Raw genomic sequence first — 22,559 nt, forward strand, 5'->3', positions numbered from 1 at the left:
CTTCACGTCTATTCTGTAAAAATAATTTTACAATAGAATCATCAAGTGAAACTGTCGAACTGCAGTCAGGTTACCCTGCATGGCTCTGTATGCCACAAGAGTGAAATTATGAACAAGACGAAACTATAATTCCTTAAAGGGTTCCTTATTTACTCGTAACCTTAAAATTTGCTAGCATTGAAAAAATTCCTGTACATACTTCTATAAGCAACAAGACATTGCGACGAATGCAACATCCGTTTTGAGAGCTGCGATGCTGGTCCACATAGGTAGGTCCCTCCTTCAGACAAAGACAATAACGTATTAAGGCAAATGGGGTTCATATAAAATTTTATATTAATGGTTACGTACTTAACTCTGACGTGAAAATAAATTCCCGCCTTTAAATAAAACTGGCCGTAAAGTAAGAATTGTGAGTGCCCGCATACCACACTCGAGAGGCGGCCAAAGACGTTTGCTCAATAAAAAACATGTTTTTCATTTCTTTTGATTGTTATTTGCATTTTTTATTAACTGTTCTGGGCTCTGGAGTTACTATTTAGAATTTTAAATGTTTATTTTAATACTAACTATAGCGGCCCGAACCGGCTTCGCTCGGGTAAAAACATAATAACTTATACACCTAAACCTTTTTCAGAGATCACAATATTTATTGGTGAAAACCATGAAAGTCGGTGCAATAGTTTTTTGAGTTTATCGCAAACAGACAAACGGACGCGACAGACGTTTTATAATATATATATATATATATATATATATATATATATATATATATATATATAAATAAGCATAAGAATGAGTCTTCCTCGCTTCCTCGTCAACGTTCCTACAGATGTCACAATTTGTAAAGGTTTGTTTTACTATTAGATATATAAATAGATAGATAGATTTTTTTTGTATGTAAAGACGCAATCATGTCAGCCAATAATAATACACTCAACAATAAAAAAATAGTTTTCTGTTGTATATGGAAAATTAGTCTTCTATTTTGGTACTTACTAACACACTTCTATTGATAAAACTAGAAGAACTTTATCAATAGAAGTGTTAGCAGACGATGTGATTAAATCGATTGGACGATACAACTATATCGTTTGCCTGACGAATAAAACGATTTATGGATAATATTAATGTTCTACAACATAACTTAAAAGAACAAAGGACACGTGAGAGAGTTCAAGGAACTAATTTATAAGCGGAGTCTAGTCATTAGCGTAGATTTAATATACTTATTGTATACTATATCCTGTGTTTGTATCCTTATGTTTGTCCCGAAAAAATTAGTTAACAATCATAATATGAAACTTGACTTTCCTTAGAAGTTGTAATCGAAGTTAAATGTGAGTGAACTAATATGGTCGGTCGATCAATGTGTTGGCGATAGGACAAGGTACAGTCGACATGACTCGTACCGCCTGCCGATGGTAATAAAGGCGAATTTCCAATTGGGGGCAAATGTGTTATTGGCGGTACTGGTTTGTGTGGTCCTGCAGGGCTTACAATATCGATGGCGATCGGGTTTCACAACAAACTACAACGTGGCATCGATTCTACAACGAATGCACGTGCACGTCGCAGTCAGACACTTGATTGGTGGAACTCGAGATTGGGGACTGACACCTGAATATTCTAGAGAAATAGCAAGCATCGATTCTCAATTATTTCTTATTTAATAGCGAAAACATGAAAGTTAGATAGCGAGAGCATGTAAATATTCGGGTAAATACATAAGTTTCTCTTCGCTGACGTATAATGAATGAAATAAAGATAATTTTTAAATATATAGCATCGTAAAATATAGAATAAGTTAAAATCCCTATAGCGACTAAAGATATTTAGCTTCTAACTAATCTATATTGTTATTCAAATATCCTTGCAAAGCAGTTTTTGTAAAACTTCATTGAATGCTTTGTTAGCGAAATCCTCAATGGTTTAAAGAGTGGCCTAAATTACTATTGTATTATATACATATTATTTCTCTTAGATAAAGCAATCTGAATTTCGTAGACATATGAAATACCTAACTAAATTATGAACAACAAGAAGTTTCCATAAATATTCAGCTTTGTGTTGTCCATACAAACGCATTCTAGGACTTTGTGCCACATAGTCTATCTAGATCCAGACATAGCGCTAGTGGAGCGTGGAAAGAGGGACGACTAAACTAACACCTTGGAACAATTCACAGACCACTGATAACTACAAAAAAGACCTTTACTAATACTTACAATAATATATGTGACTGAAGAAATAAAGATCCGTCTTTAGTTCTTGTACGTATCACACATTCAGCATCAAAGTTCTATCGACCCTTCTTTTTTCATGATTATGAGATACAGGATATTGAAATGGTAAAAAATAAAGGGAATATCCGTAGCCACATAAGATATAACTATTTAGCCGGCTGGCTGCCCTTGTAAAAGCCGGCGCACAATGAAGGACTAATAGATCTTTATTCCGAGAATTTGAACCTAGGACCTTTCAATCACAGCCTAACTTAACCAATAGACCATCATTGTTGAACTACCGCTTCATCTAGTCTATTTTACATGGGGTCTGTACAAAGCCTTAGGCGACAGAGCCGCACCATAATTCTGTTTGCGATTCTCAGACGCCGCACAAATTGTTAGCGACTGCGGCTAAAGGTATCGCAACAACACCCGGTCTTGTCTCCACAGAACTAAATCTTGTCTTGTTATCTTACCGTAATCATAAAAAATGCAATATTATGTTCATCTTTATCAATCAATCTTAAAAAATGGTTCTTGGTCGAGTATTATCTTTTTTCTTCTACCATCGATTTTAGCTCCACAACACGACTTCTACCTCATGTGTTTCATCTATAAAAGCTCTTCTTGACTTTCCTTTCTCTTTTCTAGCTTCGAACTTTCTATCAATCAGATGCGAAATCAGTCAAACAATTTATTATGGTAACCCTATTTTAACTTTAACGTTTCTTTTCTGAGGACATGGAAGATGAAATACAATCTTACTGAATAACTCAGGTGAACTCGATCTGAACGGGACATCCGTGAGCTGGATGGAGCGGATATAATTGAAAAGGGTGGGATCACGAAAATCTTTATGTCAAACAGATAATTCTGCATATACTATTCCCAAGCAATTGCTTAATGCATATATGCAGCAATTGCTTGGGAACATAACCGAATCATCCAAACTAATATATGCGTTCACAACGTAACCAAAATCATCTAAACTCTTATATGAGTTTAGATGATTTTGGTTATATTGTGTTTATAATTGTAATGCCATGACAAAGTTTGTGCCACATCTTTCTAGTGGAATTCCCCATTCACCATGCAAGCTACGTTTTTACTTTCTTGAAAAGTTGAAATGTGCAAAAAGATTCGAAATAAATTCATTAAAAAACATCTCTAATTCAGACTTAGCTTAAATTGCTAGCTAGCAGTAGGAAACCACAAGATTTCTAGAAAAAACTAAATAAATAACCATACTTAAATAAACATCTAATGTGTTGAAAATCTATCTCCAGATAGATTCGCATGATTCGCGGTCCGCGGCCGGCCGTAGGCATTCCGTGATATATTGCAACACATTCCACCGACATCCCTCATGTTTCCTCCATCCTATTATTGTGGCGATTTAGAAAATAGCCACTTTTGCTCGGCTACACGTATGTATTATAAAAATTCTGATCAGGTTTTATTTTATATCTTGTTCGTAATAGGTTCTAAAAGACAATATACTTACTGGTCCAATGAATTACATTTCGATTTATTATTCGAGAAAGTTAAACACTGTCACGATTGTCGCTAACAGTGAAGCTATGAAAAAAAATACGTTTATCTTTGTAATATTGTGAACATTACTTTTTTCACGCATCATTGAAACAGTCGTCAGCGGATATAAGTACCTAAGTCGGTGGTCTTTCTCAACCCGTTATACAATTTTAAATCCATCAATAGGATCTTTGTCGCTCATCACTTCACGACGCGTCTCACTGACTACCTATAACTATGACTAGACAAGACAAACCCCACATTTGTTTTACGATGCTATATAAATCCAATTTTACTATTTTTACGCGATCTTTTAAGAAATGAAGCGGACTCAGGCAGATGTTGAGTGAGATTTTTATGACGTAGTCATGTTTTATACCTCTGAAACCCACCTGATTAAAGTGGCCGGCGAGACTTGTTATCTGGGGACATATAGTTTAATGTACTTACTTAAATAACGACACCAAGAAATAAGTTCCACTCCCGCAGACACGATCGAAAGTGATGAGATAGGAATTGGAAGTGAAATATGATTAGCATTTTATACTCCTTGGATATTCTATCTTTTAATGTGATAGTGGCCTATAAAACATGGACGATGGCATTGTAGTAATAAATGAAAAATTATAATATAATATAATTATACAGAATCAGAGACATGTATATATGGAGTACTTATCAGATGTAGATGGTAGACGTGAGTACGAATAGAGACGAGTGGAGAACAAACATATTGCGCGAACTCCAGAAGGTAAATGACAATGCGAGACAGCCATTTAATGAAAATAATATTATGCCCGCTAATGGATAAATACCTTTAAATAACACTGGAAATATAACAACATCATAAAACGCAAAGTTTTATGCCAGGCCATATTGTCCCAGATTTGTATAAATATATTAGAAATTTATTCTATTTTCGTAAGTAAGTCTTTGGATGATGTTTCGAATTATCACATGAATGTTTACGTCTTTACTCTAAAAACTGTACATAGCTAGGTATATGTGAGGTGTGGGCGTAAAGGAAAGCCTGAATGGAAGAGCAGCATGTGGTTTGAAAGTTTTTTAAATTCGATACTTCATTATCTTAACTCATTCTTTGTTATGTAAAATTAACAACCAAACACACTTATAAATATTTATTTGCCATTCCGATTTGAGAAAAAAACTATAGATATATTGGATATAGATTTCTAGACACATCACCCCATACTACCGCACACGTAAACTCTTCCTAATCTTTCAATAAAAAAAAATGCCCTCCTGTGAAGAGTCATTGAGTCCACGTGCTATTTTCCACCGTCGCAAGGAGACCACCCTGAAATGGGAAGCGGAAGCGTCAATGAGATATTTTTTACTGTCCCCGTTTCTAAAATTACTATAGCAGTAATCAGGCAATTTTTTTTCTAAATAACACGTACGCAGCGCGTGCTGGAGTGTGGTTTAGCTACATGGAGTAATATTTTTTGTTTATCACATAGGTAAACAAATAAATCTTTGCGGTTAGGGTTTCAGTAAATAAGATGGTATGTAAACAAGTGAAATAAGAAGAGGGAAAATATTGAGACACGTGATACAACACGATGCCTTCTTTAGATCTGTACTCTTTATTAGTGTGGCATTGGGTGTCCGTGGCATCGTACTGCTTGGGTGCAAGTGCACGCAAACTGGGTGGGACTGGACAGCTTGGAGCAGAATTGGACGTAATATCGATTACATTCAATCTTGATTCTTTCCCAGAGATTATAAGATTACTTTTCACTAGCGACTTTGTCTTTTTGGATGCGGTGTTAGTATCAAGTCGTTATTACTTACGGAATAGACAGAGCCAGCTTTGCGTAAAGTCCGTTCACACCTTAAAATTATTATCCAGCTAAAACGTGGGCATAGGCCTGCGCTTGGGGCTGGGATTACATTAATCTTGATTATTTTGTGTAATCAATATTCCTTTCAGGAGATTACAATAATCGCAATCCTAACCGTTAAACTAGTTAACTTTTGCCCATCTCAGGTTTCGAGAGAGGCGCCACATGAGCAGGCAGCATCGGTAATTATTAAATATCCATAAAATTCATATTAGATGCCATATGATGACTTGACGTCGACAAAAGATATGGTTGCCCACTGACTACTACGGATTCCGAAGATGGTGCGGAGATTCTGCGGCTCTGACACTTCAAGGCTGAGGAAGGGACCGCCAAAACGCTCAGATGATTGAGAAGCCATTAGTAATATATAAGTATTTTTTACTTCAATTTATTATTTGTATGTCCTACCCCAATGATGTCACGACACTGGACTCTTCACTCTGATGACTCATCGAAACCAGTCTTCTAATACCTCACCATATAGGTTACCTACCGAAAACTTTTATGAGAGGCAAGTTTTTGCTCCCAATCATATCATGTATCTTATTTGCATGACCGTATTATTTCATATGTCATTTTAGTAATTTGTTAGTTTAATTTACGACCAATCCTGATAGTATAATATTACAATACCTATATAATCTATTATGAATAGTTAGTTATCATAATAAATTAAATACTTTGTGTGATACCTACTTAAAATATTTTTTGACAACTTAAAATCCACTTAAAAATATATAAGTAGGAAGAACATGGAAAATTTTATAGATAACCGCATTTGATTGGATTTAGATATAATGGCTGAATAGAATTATTGATAGGGATTGTGATATTAATCCGTCAGTAAAATGGGATTTGTTATTTTATTTACACCCACAAACCTTGGCGAACCACTGTGTCATTGAACTCGTCAGTATTACTAGCTAACTTTTGCTCGCGGCTTCGCCTTTGGAAACATTACCTAGGTAGGTTTTTCAGAGGTGAGAGGTAGCCTAGTATGTCCATCTCCTATGTATTTACAAGAAATTTCAAGATGATAGGAGAGATAACAAAAAAATTACTTTCGCATTTATGATTTTAGTTAGGTACTATATCTAAATTCATTTCCAATCACACCATAGCGAAGAGGGAATTGTGGATCGAAGTCATAGTTTAGTTATAGTAGTATTGTTTAGTTTAGTCTTCTATATTTGGGACAGAGTAACGAACATCTATTGATTAAAACACACATAATTGAGATCTGATCTTACGAATGATCGAAAGAACTAGGTAACTACCGTATAAATTCACCTCAGCGTACGGTACGGTTTATGAGTATTTTAAGCCATTTCTTCCTATAGCTACATCAGCCAGTGTGGCTCCAGTCATCAGAATTATTATTAGAGTTATAAAAAATATATTCCCCAGACTCCTGGCTTGCTCTTATTGAAATGACACATTTTTATTTATGTTCTACGTCTCAATAAAATGCAAGGAGTGATACCTAAGTGACGAGTTTCTTATGTTTTACAAGATATTGCGTAAAGGCTCCGATATGGGGAATGCCGGGATAATCGTTGGTTATATTTTGTGATGAGGCACCTAATTGTGGTTATTCTGTTGGCCAACATTCAAAGGTGAACGCTAAGGCAAAGGTAAGGCAAACGCTTCTAAAACTTCAGCTGGATTGCAATTAAAACTATATCATTCCGTCATCTGTTAACCGTTTTAGTTATAAATTTCTCTTTGACACTTGTTGTTTTGATAACAGGGACGTTGGTTTACAGATTAGCAATATAACAAGTTCTTATCAGATCTATCTAACTCTGTCAACTTTCCTTGTGGCATTCTGAGCTGTGATGCCGCGAAGCCCGGGGCCAGCATAAAAAATAAACCTTAAAATTTCGAAGATTAAGCGGTGATTATAAATCCTGCGTAACGTCGACCCCCTTGGGAATAACTATTGTTGCCTATCACATGCCAAGGCTAGGGTCAAAATGGGCCACGGAAGGGTATGGAATGGTCCATTTCTAGGGAGAAACTTCATGCTACTTTTTACATAACTTCTGTTACTGCAAGAATACTTTGATTATATGTAAGTATAAAATAAGAGTACCTGCTTTAAAATTAAATATTTCTTTAAAAAGCCCCTTCGTCAGTGGAATAACTCCGATTACAGATTCTAAAGTCTGCATACGGCCGTCAATCGGACGATTCTGAATGCCGATTATCCGATGCAAATGTGCAATGTGCATACATGGTACCCGACGTATGACACTGATCTTGTTAACCGGACTACCGCATTCAAACTCATGCATCATACTCTATCTGCATGTATGTGATGTAACATGGAGTACTTATCAGACTCTGCTAGCAAGGTTTTGGCTCTAGCCGTCGGCCACGATTGTGGTCAATCGACGTATATTTCCTATTACTTGCATTGACACAAATTATTAGTAGTAGATATTTACTTATTAGGGGCAAAAATAAATTTTAACGGCTGCAATTTTCCTCTCGACCAGCGTTCGACTTTGTTAGGACAAAAAAATAATCATAATATTATAAAAGTCGCGTCTTTCTGACTGGTAAAACTAGTCACCTACTGGACGATTTTTTGTACGGTTTTCACCAATAGATAGTGTGATGAATTAATTGATTGCACAATTAGGACAAGGAAAGAAAAATTATCCAAGACTCTAATATACCGTTCCGTTTACTACTAAAATTGTTGTAGCAAATATTGACAGGAATAGTATATCTGTGTCTTTGCCGTGCTGTAGTTATTAGGTATGCCCCCCGCCCAATAAGAGATAATAAAGTTATTATCCTTGAGTGAAGAATCTTATTTCGCAATTTACAATAAAGATTACTAGATCGTAAAGCGTCCAGTTTACTATCATTATCATTATAATCTATCAATGGATCAATCGATCTCACGTTGCAATTCAATAGCTAATTTACGTCTAATTAACCCAATGTTGGCGCATCAATTAAGGTGGTGGCATCGATGTAGTAAACCTAAACACCCTATCATAATGGGTACATATCATAACTTCATAGTCCACATCAGAAATATCATATTTTATATTTCAAATCAATAGCTTTACTGGCTCCAACATTGTAAAGAAAGATGTTTTCTATTTTCTAATATCTTAGATGCATAGGAATGGACTAAGTACCCATATTAACATAAAATTTATCTTAATCAGGCAAGTTTATTTAATCATCAGTCTTCATAATCTCCTTTCATTGCCTTTAATCTTTCCCGAAGGATGCTTGAGAGCCTTCAAAGCATTCAAAGCAGTGGTAAAAATAATACCAAATAGGCTAAGCAATATATTCTATATTCATATCTTCATTTCCTTGAATATCTCGATTTCCAACGCATTTGAATATTACGAGATTTGAATCTCGGAAATTATAAATTTACCACACAAGTAATAAGTACGTTGGTTAGTACATATACGTAGGTACTTGGATCGCTTCATCAAACGTTCACAAAGAAAACTTGTCTACAAAGTTTTCTCGGTATAAAATCCTCACAAGGCTAATGCCATAAACGGCCCATTCAATCGAACTAGACTCTAACTTCAATTGCTTTCTACCCATTGTAGGGCTAACCTGTTCCCCGATGGATTTCCTTGGTCGAGTCTATAGCGACTGGTCCCGAGCAATAAACCTTACCACGGCTGTTAAACACTCGTGTAATTAATTCCTTTAAGACCCAGCTTTTATTGACCGAATGTAAGCTGTAACCATTGCTGTAAGGTCTTATATGGGTACCTTGTATAGGTTTTATGTCGTCTCTTCAAGATACATATGTAATTATTTACGTACATAATATCAAATATTTCCTAAGAAAATATCGTTAGGCTAGACCTAATGACATAAACATTATTTCTGATATTATACACATAGTAAATAAACACAATATAGTGTGCATTTTATTTACCTTTGCAATGGTAGATTCTATTGGAACAATAGTAGGCAGTATCGTGTGCCACGAATATTACGCGGGTTTATTTTTAAATCTCCTCTCGGCATAACAAATCATAAATAAGAACTCGTGTTTTTATTGCTTCACAAGTTCGCCACACTAATAAAGAATGATGGACGCAATTGTATCAATTGGAGGGGAATATTTCGATAAAACAAGCCGCAAGGTGCGCCTGCGCACGAGATGAGTGTCGAGTAGAGGTGCATTGCATTCTTCCAAGAGGGACGGGAGGGAATGGGTTGCATTCTCAGTTAACTCACCGTTTCACATGAATCCTTCTAAAGTCCTCCTTCGTAACAGTGCAGGAACACTTTCAAAACATATCCTTTGTGGCACTCTGTCAAAATGAACTAAATCACAGGATATTGTACATTTTTTGTTTACATCACTGTTCGCGACATGCGAGACACAACCGACGGGCCGGCTTATAACAAGCAAACTGGATGTCTGTTAGTGACGCGGAATGCTATCTTCTATCTCTGTCAAACCTCCTTCACAACATAGCAGGTCTCGCTCACTCCTATTGAGAAAGGCGCCAGGCAAGGCGCGGGCGCCGACTCCTCAAGAACGTGAAAAAACAAAAGCTCTTTTGAAACAAGTTACGGGTAATGGGGCTTTAGGTGCCTGTCAAGATATTGTATGATTTAACATTAATTTGAAATGTGTCTGAGAAGGTAAGTTCTGATAAGACTGCTCTGCTGATGATAAATGAAATCATAGTTTCATTTTGATAAAGTTATTTTTAACTTATCTTAATTACAAATGTAGGTCGAAAGACGTAACACACATATTGGTATTACAAATCAAATTCACGAACCGAAGTGACTTTGTAAACACACCCTTTCTAGAATCCGGATCGAAGGACCAATTTTTTAAACATATTTTTGCCATCTAAACTAAAAACTTAATAATTAGTAACATTAAATCTTCTTTCTTCATATTTTAGTTCCTTCCTATAACTTACAAACTTACCTACATACATTTTTGCATGAAGGTCCACAAATTCCCAAAGAAAAATTTGAAAGGTACTTCACATGTACATACATGATTAACATTCAAACAAAAGCAGATGGTCGAAGCATGCTACCTGTTCAAGTACACAGTTACAAGAAACAAAGGTCATTAGGTTATAAGCGAGGCTGGTTCCAGCGCATTCCTTACCAGATATACAGATAACCGCTCTTTCCCAAGACCTACCTGCATAGATATCGATACATCTTTCCTTTCTGATCGATAATTGTATATACGTAGGTTCAAATATAAATTCTACCATAACATATGTACGTAAGGTTTATGTCAACACGACTATTACCATCCTAATAAACAAACATACGTTTAAAGTGTGAGTAGTTCTCTATTAGATTACGTTGAACGATTTGAAGCAATTAGGTAAGTACATAAATCTAAAAAAATCACAGTTATTATAGGTAGGTTCCTAACTTGAATCCTTTTTGAAACAATCATTAATCACTTTTTAAATGGCTTGTTCATATTACTTTTGTTATATATTTTTTTTATCAATATAAAGTTGACGGAGATAAGACTTATTTAAAAAAATGTAAGCGATAATAAGCTTGTTCACGATTTACTTCAAGATTATATACACAAAAAATTACAACACGCAACACAAAGTTAAACTATGTACCTAATTATGTTCATATTTCAGAGTTATACCGGCGAACAGCGAATAAATATGGTGGAATTTATTTATTTTAATCTATGATGTGGATACATTGAATAAACATTGAAAAAATTACAGTGATGGTTTCATAGTTACCTTTTTAGCAATATCACTTACAAACAACAGGACAAAGTATGTATGAGCGTAGAAATAGGTATATTTACTCAGTTTTATATTCGGCCGAGTCGTCGGGCAAAAAACCGCCCATTGAGCGAAGCACTGCGCAATTTTAACGACTTCCATACCAACATTCCTTTGCTCACAACACAACGAATAAGCTTCGAAATCGAGTTTTTAATACAGCTTTTTATTCCCCGTCTACGTGCTGTGTCGATTAATGATGAATGGTACATATATATGAAAGGATGTCTGTTTAATAATTATTTGCGCTTTGTAATCTGAATTGTTGATTCGACGAAAAATAATCTGAAATCTATGCCCGAAAGTATAAAACTGGTTTGCGATATTTTACCTTTTTATTATATTTAAGGTTAAATTATTAATTCCTTATAGTCTCTTCTGTAAAACCTACAATAAGGTTTAGCTTTTTTAGCTTTTTATTTATACTTATCTACTATTACAGATTTTTATCTGTAATAGCAGATAAGTATACATACATAAATGCGAAAGTCTCGTCTGTCACGGCGACTATTCGAAACAGTAACCGCACAGGCTCCCGTTGGAAACAAAATCATAAATCATTAGGTTATGATATGCAAGTAGGATGACAATAATTTTTCCATATTGAGTTCTCAAATTTAAATTTATCGAATAACCTTAATCGAATATGCATAGTGGTAATCTATCGATTAGGCTGTACCGCACGCTCTCTCCCACAAATCAAGCTGGTTCGCTGCCAATATATGATGAATGGAACCTATGATTTATAAGGAAACCTGCTTCCAGCACAGACTACGTTAATGTGTACAGTATAGTGAGTGAGAAATACTGGATAATCAAGTGTTATCAAACAAGACGTGTATATTAATGCTGGTATATATACAAGAGACACAAGTTTACTGACAAAAAAAAGAAATCGTAGAATTAAGTAACGTACAGTGTGTAAAAATATAATAGGCGTAATTACAGCGCGCGACTTAACTTTTAGAGCTTCTAAGATTTTATTTATATTGTAAGAAAAACCTAGTTTCATATAGTTACATTTCTTTTCAAAAATGCAATGATATACTCTTATTTTTTTCTGTATACTTCTACTGTACTTATTTTTATTAAAATTATGAATACAGTTACCTTCGATCAGGACAAGTTAACAATGTCAAATAATTCCTACCAGAATTTAACTTACACAAAATCACACACATAAAACGTACATTATAACATTGTTGAACTATATTATTCATAGCAATAGCTCAAACGAAAACAATTTATTAAAAGTTAAATATATACAATAGACGTAAGATAGCGAAATTAAAAATGCCAATAAATTAACGCGCAATCCCGCGCGGCACACGCTCGGCTATTTGTGAAAGACACACCCACTTATAATCACATAATTGAAAAAATATTAGCACAGAAAACAAGAATACGCATAACGTATCCAACAAATCAGGATCACTGCCTTCGTATGACGAACTCGAGACCAGTGATTTATAAGGAACCATTTCGTGGCGGAGCGCTAATCCCAATGGTCCTTCGCGCCGGTCACGGATTAGCTCGTTCGTGAGTAATCAAGCGCCGCCTCGAAACCCAAGCGGCATAGTAATTCAAAATAGATTGCGATAACAGAAGATATTTTGGACATAACTATTTACTATATACCTACTCGATTTACTGTTCCAGATTCTGGTCCTATTTGCACACACAGTGGACAGAGTTCAGGCAGTATAACCCACGTCACAGAGAAGCCAATAGGACAGAATTATGTATAAAGCTTTAAGAAAACTAATCACATAAGTCTGTGAATCTAATAAGTATTGTATTTACACCACGTGGGAAGTGTGGTCTACTGAGACCTGAGACAAGCGCAAATCTCTCACTCAACACAAAAAAAATATTTAAATCCAATTCGGTGGCTCAATAAAAAAAATATTCACCTATCTCCCAAAAGGGATATTTTACTCTTATTTTTTATCTATGTTTTATATCTATCACTAAACATATTCTGATAATAAAACCACAATATTTTCATTCATCGTATAATTTATTTTCGTTTGCGACTGGATACTGAACAATTCTTACTTAAGACGTATATTCCTGTGCTACAGAACCCACACAATTTTTTACGTCACTTAGCTTAATATAACGCCTATTACATAACAATTTGTGTTAATACTAAAACTTGTGCCAAATGTATTTTGTACATTAATGAGAAACAAAAATACATAAAAGAACGTAAAAAAGAGCACGTACCTTTGCTAACGTCACATATCTTTGAGGAACTTAAAGATTTGTTTGTTCACACAATAACCTACAACTCTCGATATCTGATAATGCATTGCAATGAACCACTTTTCACTATGTGAATAACACTCAAAGAACAATATGACAACTAATCACTATGACGACAAAAATCTGAATAATAAATGCATGCAAATTACTTCCATATTACCCAAGCTGTAGACATAAATACATTTTGTATTGCTTAAATCCACTTTTTAAAATACAGAATACAATCGTATAAACATATTTTGATTCATAAGACCTTTTTCGGCTATGAGTACTTTATTTTCTTAAGTTTGTGTATAACCTTGCAGATCACGTATTTTATATTTATAACATTGGTCGAATCTGTAGCAGGAATACCAACCACTCACAACTTAATGCCTTTATATATCACATAAAGATTAATTACAATAAATATACTATGTATAACATTTATCGCGTCCACTGTTGTTTAGGGGGCCACCAGCTAAATCATATAAAAGAGAGAAAGCCGCAGTTCGAAGATAGACCAGCTAACAACCAATAACAAATGTATTTAACTCAAATAATAAATAGATTTTACGGAATTTCAGAAAGGCGGCCAGTCTGATTTGAGATTGGTTTACTAGTTGTTCGCTTTTTGAATTGGTATTATGAATGAGTCATAAAGTATACAAAAGCTTAATATTACCTATATAATATTTATAAAATCGGAAAATCTACTATTATAGTGCACACAAATACTAATTCCTAACTAAAACTGTACATTGCGAAACTATGAGTAAAACCAACAATCCGCACAAAAAATAAACAATTCAAATAGCGAACAGATAGCACCTTCAAATTAAAAAATAAATTAGACTAATAAATTAAATTACTCCCCTTATTATAATTCGGAATGTTCGTCATTGCCATCGGCTAACTGCGGGGGCGCCTCTGTCGTCTCCTCCACCTTTTCCGCGTCACTCACTTCAGGAATCGTTTCCGGAGATTCCTCTTGCGTTTCCGATTTTACCGGTTCGTCCCCTTTACCCTCCGGTTCTATCACCGTCTCAGTTTTATTTTCAGCCTCTTTTTTCACCGGCTTCTTAGGCCGCCATATTTTCATCTTACTCAAAAGGTATTTGACCTCTCTATCTAAACCCTGCATTTTTTCCCTTAAACTCTCGATGGTTAACTTAACATCCTCATTTTTCTTTAACGCATCCTGTTCTTCAATAGACTTGTTTAGCCATGTCTCTGTTTCAATTATTTTGTTTTCTAGTACACTTATTTCTACTTCGGTGAATATATCTTTATCTGTGTTCACTTCTTTAGTGAAGTTCTTCGCCATTTTAAGGAATTCATTGGAATTATTCAACATAGAGCGCATAGAGGCGATAGCGTCAGGCCTTTCGCTGTGTTCCCAATGTTTATAGAATATGGGATTCGTTTTATCTTTAAGCAAGGCCAGTTTTTCCTCAAACATTTCTGTAGGCGCATCGTAGCCATCATCATAGAGCCACTCAGATACTTCGCTACACAGTTTTTTGATCTCTTCGATTTCCTCTGGCTTTCCACATTCAGAATACTCGTCCATGTCAATTTTCATTTGTGCGTCTACTACAAAAGCTTCCAGATTATTCAGTGCAGTTTCCCTTTCCGTTCGTTTTCTATCTATCATGTTCAGTTCGTTGATTTTTTTTAAAGAAGCTTTGAATTGATCAGAGGTTAATGGTTGCAAGTTAAGTATTTGTTCTTCTGTGGCAATAGGTTCTTTCAATATTAGAATTTTCGGTTTAGGCTTTTCCGTCGCAGTTGCGTTTTGTTTTTCAGTGACTGTTTCATTGGCCTTTGAAGTCTCATTCTTTTCAGCTTCCTGAGGCGGTTCTTCAGTTTTTTCTTCAGGTTTTTCCGTCGCTTCTGAATCCGAGCTGAATAGCTTACTAATAGTGCTGCCTATTTTAGAGAGAGTGCTATCTTTGTCTTCGTCTTCTGCTGTGACCGTTTTCTCAGCAACGAATTCTACATTAACTAGATTTAGTATGCCGGAATCATCCATGTTGAAATGTGCTTTGATGCCCTTATGTTCGACATTCTCTCCTGTGTGTTTATCGAGTGCTGCACTGACGCCATTTAACATAACTTGCGTAAGATTCAGAGTGCCGATATAAGCCAATTCAGAAGAAGGAATATGCTCTAATTCAGCGTAATTGACGTTGAAAGTGAAGTCGTCAATGTGTTTATTGAATGTGATTACCTTCTTTTGAGGGTAAGGATTCATTGGGCCAAAGAGGGTGCGTTTGATCTGTAACAAAGTAACACAAATAAAATAGCGTGAAAAGTGAGCTTACTATTATTATGTAAATACGATAACACTGACATCTAACAGTCCGAAAATACAAAAAATAACTTTTCAACCATTATTTTTTATCAAATATTACTGACACTAATATAGATTAACCTACACTAAATTACTGATTTTAAGTCATGGAAAAGTCTTATGCTTACCAAATCCTGTGAAACGAAAATAAAATGAATTTAAATTGTAAAAAAAAACAGAATATACCCTTCAAATGTCAATTATACATCCTACAATCAACACCATGTCAATCTACCCAAATTCTTTGCAAACTCGGCGCCATTACCGTGGCTTAAAAATCTAAGCAGGGTTACTTGACATGCGGTTGACTGTACGTCTTCAATTATTTAATAATTCAAAAATAAATTATATAATATAATTTACTTTTGAATTATTAGTGTAATGTTATTAAAAAGCCGGGTCTCCAACGAAATATTTTTGAAAATATTAACAAAAACACATACAACAAATTATGTTTCTAAAAATGTTTCTGTAGACAAAACTTTGCCTTTATATTAAATAAAAAGGCCGATGATATGACATTTGACATAGCCTGGCCCTCGATCCGCTTTGTTTGTGTTTCCACCAGCAACAGGAAGCAAAAACATTGTTGATGCAAGCAACAATGTGTAGTGATGTGTATGTGTGTGTAATATTTTTGTGTAGACGACTTTGTTTAAATGATTATTGTTGAATGTGTAGAGCAAACACGTGGATGCGTAAAATAAGTAACGATTGTTATCCATACTCACCAATTTATCATTGCCGTCCACATGTCTGGAGAACACAACTTGTATGGGTAGGACCACAGCGTCGCGAACGTTTAGCGGAGCCACTTTATATCCGGTGGCTAGGGACGCCGCCCTGCAGACAAAATTACAATTAATCATTCATTTCAATTATTTAATAATTATTTAATTTGTTTTCAACATTGGATTTAAAATTTAAAGATATGAAAAAATCTAGATTCGAAATTAATATAGGTACTTTATGTTATTGACCAGTTAGCCCTACCCAAAACTTGTGAACCAACTTTAACACTATCTGTTCGATATGTTTAGATATAGACTAACCTATACACAGCGCCCATGGTAGCGGCCTCGTCAGCGTTGATGGAGCGGGCGGGCTCGTGCCCCACAGCGCCCCGCAGAGCGAGGTGCACAGCGGGGGCACGCGCGGCGCCCCCAGCCAGCACCAGCCGGGCGCCCGCGCCGGCGCCCCCCGCCGCCGACACCGCGCGCTGCACGACCCCCGACACTCGGGACCACAGGTCTGAGCATAGCTCTTCGAATTCTGCCCGAGTCACCTGATATCAAAATAATGCGGTGTTACAATCTTTGTATTATATTATCGTTGTTTGTTTTAAATTCTTGTCTATGTTACTAAATTATATGTTTCGAGAAAAGGAAGGTACGGCCGTGCCGCTTTTTTTGCTCGACTTGGAGGCACAGCCGTGCCCCCCCGAGGGTTACAACCCAGTTCTTAATTATAATGCTTTGTTTTGTGTAACAACTTGTATTGCACACCTTATGAAATAAATAAATCAGTAGCGCGTCTGCGATATTGAAGGATAAGTAACTTTCGCTTTCGGTCATTGTATGAGTAACAAAAATTGACCAAAATCTTTTATTTACAATTATTAATTAATTTTATTTAAAACCCACCAATACTCATAGGGCCCGCGTGGTGGGTCATGGCCCATTATCCTTAAACATCTATAGGACAGGCCAAATATGATCTAATGCTGACTTTACCCCACAAAGCTATAGATAACATTGGCCTACACTCCCATAAACATTTTGAGGCAAAGTACATTATATTGATGACAATAATATACATAGATATAACATATAGTCATCATATAGTTACACCTTTCACCGCGCAAGAATAAGAAGTCAGACTACAAATAGAAATAAAAGAGATAGAAATAATTGTACTTTACATCAATTTTTTTAAAAATGCAGGCTCCACCTTCATCATGCCTTGATGTGCTGTTGACTGTTCAATGAATGGTTACAAGACCCCCATATGAGGGAAGTTTATCAACTTGTGAACAATTGCTGTTTCAACACATAACATATTAACACTCTATAAGCGTGACGTGATTTCACAAAACTATTTTAATTATGTATTCAGGTTATTCAAACATTAAAAGTAGGTCCAATTTTAGTCAAACATAAAACCTTGTATTCTCAATACTTTATCGCGTTATTCCACTTATTTTTCGTCCAATATTATTGATCTTACAGAATATCACGAAGGCGATAGTTTGTTGAGTTTGCCAATTATTATTGACTAGATATTCCCGTGAGAATTTTGAGATAAAATAGCCTATAACAATCTTGGATAATGTATCTTTCTAATGGTGGAAGAATTTTTGAAATCGGTTCGGTAGTTTCGTAGATTACCCGCCTCAAACAAACTCAGAAATGCTTACCTCTTTATAATAATAGTATAGATAGTATAGCTGCACAAATAATTTCAGTACTGCTTTTGGACACGCCTGAACTAAACATTGTACAAGCCCATCTATTTACATTTTCAGGAGAGTTGTGATTATACATTATTTTCTTTGAAGACTAAATAAATTCAAAGACAGAAGTCTCGATCAAAATATGATTTTAAAAATGCCTCATCTGCTAATCTAAATTTCCAAGTTTAAAAAACATTTACAAATATGGAATGAAATTTGAGTAGACAAACCGCTGAGACAATGATATTTTTAGACAAAAAATATAGAGCTTGCGAGACTTGAACTGCTCGAATGTTATATAAAAATTACTGAAATAAAACTGCAAAGACTTACCAAGTGCTTGAAGTCCTTATCGTCCAACAGGCTCTCGATCTGCGCGTAGTGTTCCGTGTTCGCTGACAACACAATCTTGAGCCTCTCGGCCTCCTTCAGCAGCTTCTCCATGGCGCGGGGCGAAGCCCTGACGTCGCCGCCGCCGCTCGCCTCCCACGCTTTGATCAGGTGTTCGCGGAGACGTAACGTCATCTCGTGACCGCCCAACGTCCTGAAATTTATTACTTCTACAATACAATACCACAAGAATATATTACAAACAGTGTTCACATTTTAAATTATGCTTAATCTAGTAAAAAAAAATAGTTACGAAAAAGGCGTAAGGGGAACAGACATTGAACTGATTGACATTTGATTGATGTCGTACGAGGCGATTAAAGGTCACAGAGCTTTAACAGCTGTGTAATAGGTAAACATAGCATTTCCAAGAAGGGTTGGCGTCAGGCACTGCCACGGGTAAAATCGCAGCCAAATTTTCAAAATTTTAAGACTCAGAGCCTAGCGTGGGCCGTTGAGTGTCGTCAATCTGTTATCTTTCTTGTATGAGCGAAACGAAAGCATAGCAAGACGACATGACGATGTTTGAATTTTCTCTATATATCTTCGCGTAATCGAGCAATAAAAAAATAAAAATAAAAGATCGCGAGGAATTGAGAACCTCCTCCTTTTTTCGAAGTCGGTTAAAATACAAAAATAAACAGTCACCTATCGAACCCGACGCCGAGTATCTGCAGCTGCGGCACAGTCTCGACGTAGCCGCGCTCCTTGGTCTTCACAGTGCGGTACTCCACCAGCGCCGCCTTGGTCGACGCAGCGCCCATGTCGAAGAATAGAGTGTGCCATGCAGTCTCGTTGATTTCCTGCAATCGACATTCATGTTAGCTTTTTTTACTCGTTTTTACCTGTTAGAGTGAGTCAAATCTTGTTATGGCCACAGATTACTAAATAAATTATTTAGCGAACCCTGGTGGAAAGAACTGACAAAGCTCTTAGATGAGGGAGACAGATTATTAAACAATTAATATATCATCCAAAATGTTTATATTTTCATAGAAAATTTCAATACGAGTTGGTAATATAGGGTCACTTTGGTAATAGGTAAAATAGTAATATTTAAGTTGGAAACATCACAACCTATTCAAATATAGAATGATGACTCTCCCTTGACATGAGAGGACATCAATCTGCAACCAAATATTTACTAAAGGATATCACTACTTCAGTATGTTTCGGAATACCACAATAATTTTATTTATTTTCATTTTACAACTAGCTAAGATATTTCTTCCTAATTTTACTAATGGATAACAAATTTGACTAGTGGCTAACACATTTATATGTGTCCTGCATCAGGTCTCCCAGTGTGCATGATGATGTCTGGGCATGATGGACAGTTGAGGAGGGACATAGTCTCCTCCGAGCCTTCACACAAGTTTGTGTTATTATGCTTGTTACTCAATCATGTGAAATGTACTGGATGAATTTCAATTATTTTTTTTATGTACACAGATAAAATATAACCTTAATAAATATTTTCTATTGTTTTTAAAATCCAAGACATGCTTTCTTACCTTTCTCCTGAAAATTCCATAATTTATAGCTATCCCAGTGTAATCATTGATCAACTGTAGCACATTCAACCCAGCAAGTGAGGCAGCCTCTTTGAGAGCTCTCCTTTCTGCTTGGTTGAAGAACCCAGGGACCGTAATCACACATTCCGTAATTGGTGGGCCTGAAGAAGAAATTATTTACTTCAAAATAAGAAAACTTCTCTGGCATACATTATAACTGAACTTCAGCGAATTTTTCTTAAAAAGTAAAAAATAAAATAAAAAAAATTGGTGGCACAAACTTATACTTTTTTCCATGGGACTTGTATGAAAGTAAGCACAAGTGACATCACAAATTTTGAGACAAAAAGCATTTTAATTAAAACAAAAATATCCTAAATGTTACTATAAATAAAAAAATTTGTAACATTTGATTAACATGTTATTTTGTGAATGCAAATACATTTTATTTTATACACAGGCAACTACCCTATTGCCTAAGATCCAACCAAATTGTTATGTTTTTGATGAAAATAATCCAATTAGAATAATCTAATATTGCACTGGTTAAATTGCACACTTAGTTCAAGTAACTACTGTAATATGGGAGAAATGGTCTATTGATGGAGCAAAATGAGACAGGACTGATCAATTATTTGGCGCTTGCACTGGCGTCCCCAATAACAAAAATATTGTAATTTTGTCTGGTTTTCATACATGTTCATTCAAAGTTATATTCATTCAATTTCATCAACTAAGTTGCACTCACCATGACTGATTTCGGCAAACTCTTTTGCTTTCGCCAGCAACTGTGCCACCAGTTCCTCGGGCGTAAACCTTGTGTTCTCATCATGTATAAACTCTGGGATGCCTCGATCATTCTCCACAATATCATAATATGGATAGCGTTCCCTTTAACAAAATATTTCAATATCTAGTCAAAATCAGTTTCATACAAGTTAATGTTGCATTAAGTACTTTTTTGATTTGTTCCGTATCTAATTTAATAATTCACACTGTGTCAACTATTAAGTTATCACATACAATACACATGGCCTGAGGAGTTAATTCTTACAAATTTGTGACTTTGCACCAAAATGAAAACCTGATTTAATTCCTTTACATAGAAATACCTAACAGGTGTTTATGATGTGTACATGTCAATTCAACAGTTTGTGAGTTTATGAGTTTGTATGTTTGAAGCGGGTAATCTCCGAAACTAACAAACCAATTTTAAAAAATATTTCACCATTAGAAAGGTACATTATCTAAAAATTACCACGAGAGTGAAACCCCGGGCAACATCTAGTTATTTACTTAGTTACAAAGTTACCTACACACAACATGATTAGTCTACCACATTATTCACATAAAACATGGAACAACTTAAATTAAATAAAACTTACTTATAAGCCTGCACCATAGGATGGTCATAGGGCTTTCCAAGAAGATCTAACAGATACTTGTAGGAATTTTTGGGGAATCTAACGCCCACAGTTACAGCGTCTTCCCCAAAGGTCCGCACACCGTCTCTAAAAGCTACGACTGCCGGGGTCTTCCTTTTAGACTCTTTATTCAAAACTATCTCCATTGGCACGCCGGGAGAGACAATTCCAATCTTCATCCATTCTGATCCCAAATCGATGGATATTACAGCTGCCGCATCTGTGTATTGACTTAAAAATAATGGTAACAACACCAAGCTCAATGCTCCATACATTTTCTGCAAAAAACCAAATGAAAATCAAGATCAATGGATTTATTGACGATTCCGGAAAAAAGTTGTTCAAAATCTAACATTTCATAGTGAAGTTCATACTCACAGAACAGAAGATCATCTTTTCTGTTATAAATACTCATTTATCTCTTAAATCACTGGTGCCTTTTCTCTTTATGTATAAAGAATAAATAGTAACTTAAATGTAATATTTTTTACAAAATGAATGAACCAGCTACTTTAGTCCACGTCAAGTTTAACGTGTTTTCTTCTTTTTGGTTACTGATGTAGTTGCCAGATTGAATTATGCCACGACACGAAATCTGCTGGGAAAAAAAAAATCATAATAATTATTTTTCTTTTGTCGGAAATTTAACTTTTTATCTGAAGATATTATATATCAGATACTGCTAAATTCTATGGCTGATAATATGGAAAGGAAAATATTTAATTCATTCAAATTAATTTCAAATCAAT

General features: G+C 35.4%; 2 protein-coding genes across 2 annotated transcripts in view; both read right to left on the bottom strand.

The window, feature by feature from the left end:
• LOC128674419 (interference hedgehog-like) overlaps positions 1-10,018 on the bottom strand; it is a 46,230-nt gene extending 36,212 nt beyond the window's left edge. Inside the window, exon 1 of the mRNA XM_053752931.2 lies at positions 9,866-10,018. The gene's annotated coding sequence lies outside the window, so the exon portion shown is untranslated. The remainder of the gene's footprint in view (positions 1-9,865) is intronic.
• Positions 10,019-13,428: 3,410 nt separating this feature from the next.
• Positions 13,429-22,367, bottom strand: Grp170 (Grp170 co-chaperone). Its single transcript, XM_053752929.2, has 9 exons — positions 22,189-22,367; positions 21,772-22,088; positions 21,135-21,277; positions 20,387-20,547; positions 19,521-19,675; positions 18,816-19,026; positions 17,083-17,315; positions 16,762-16,873; positions 13,429-15,955 (listed from the first exon to the last, which is right to left on the bottom strand). Exons 1-9 carry the CDS (start codon positions 22,201-22,203, stop codon positions 14,555-14,557), a joined length of 2,748 nt encoding a protein of 915 aa, XP_053608904.1. The 5' UTR covers positions 22,204-22,367; the 3' UTR covers positions 13,429-14,554.
• Between the last annotated feature and the right edge of the window lie 192 nt (positions 22,368-22,559).

The sequence above is a fragment of the Plodia interpunctella genome, chromosome 12, assembly GCF_027563975.2.
Source record: "Plodia interpunctella isolate USDA-ARS_2022_Savannah chromosome 12, ilPloInte3.2, whole genome shotgun sequence".
NCBI lineage: Eukaryota > Metazoa > Arthropoda > Insecta > Lepidoptera > Pyralidae > Plodia > Plodia interpunctella.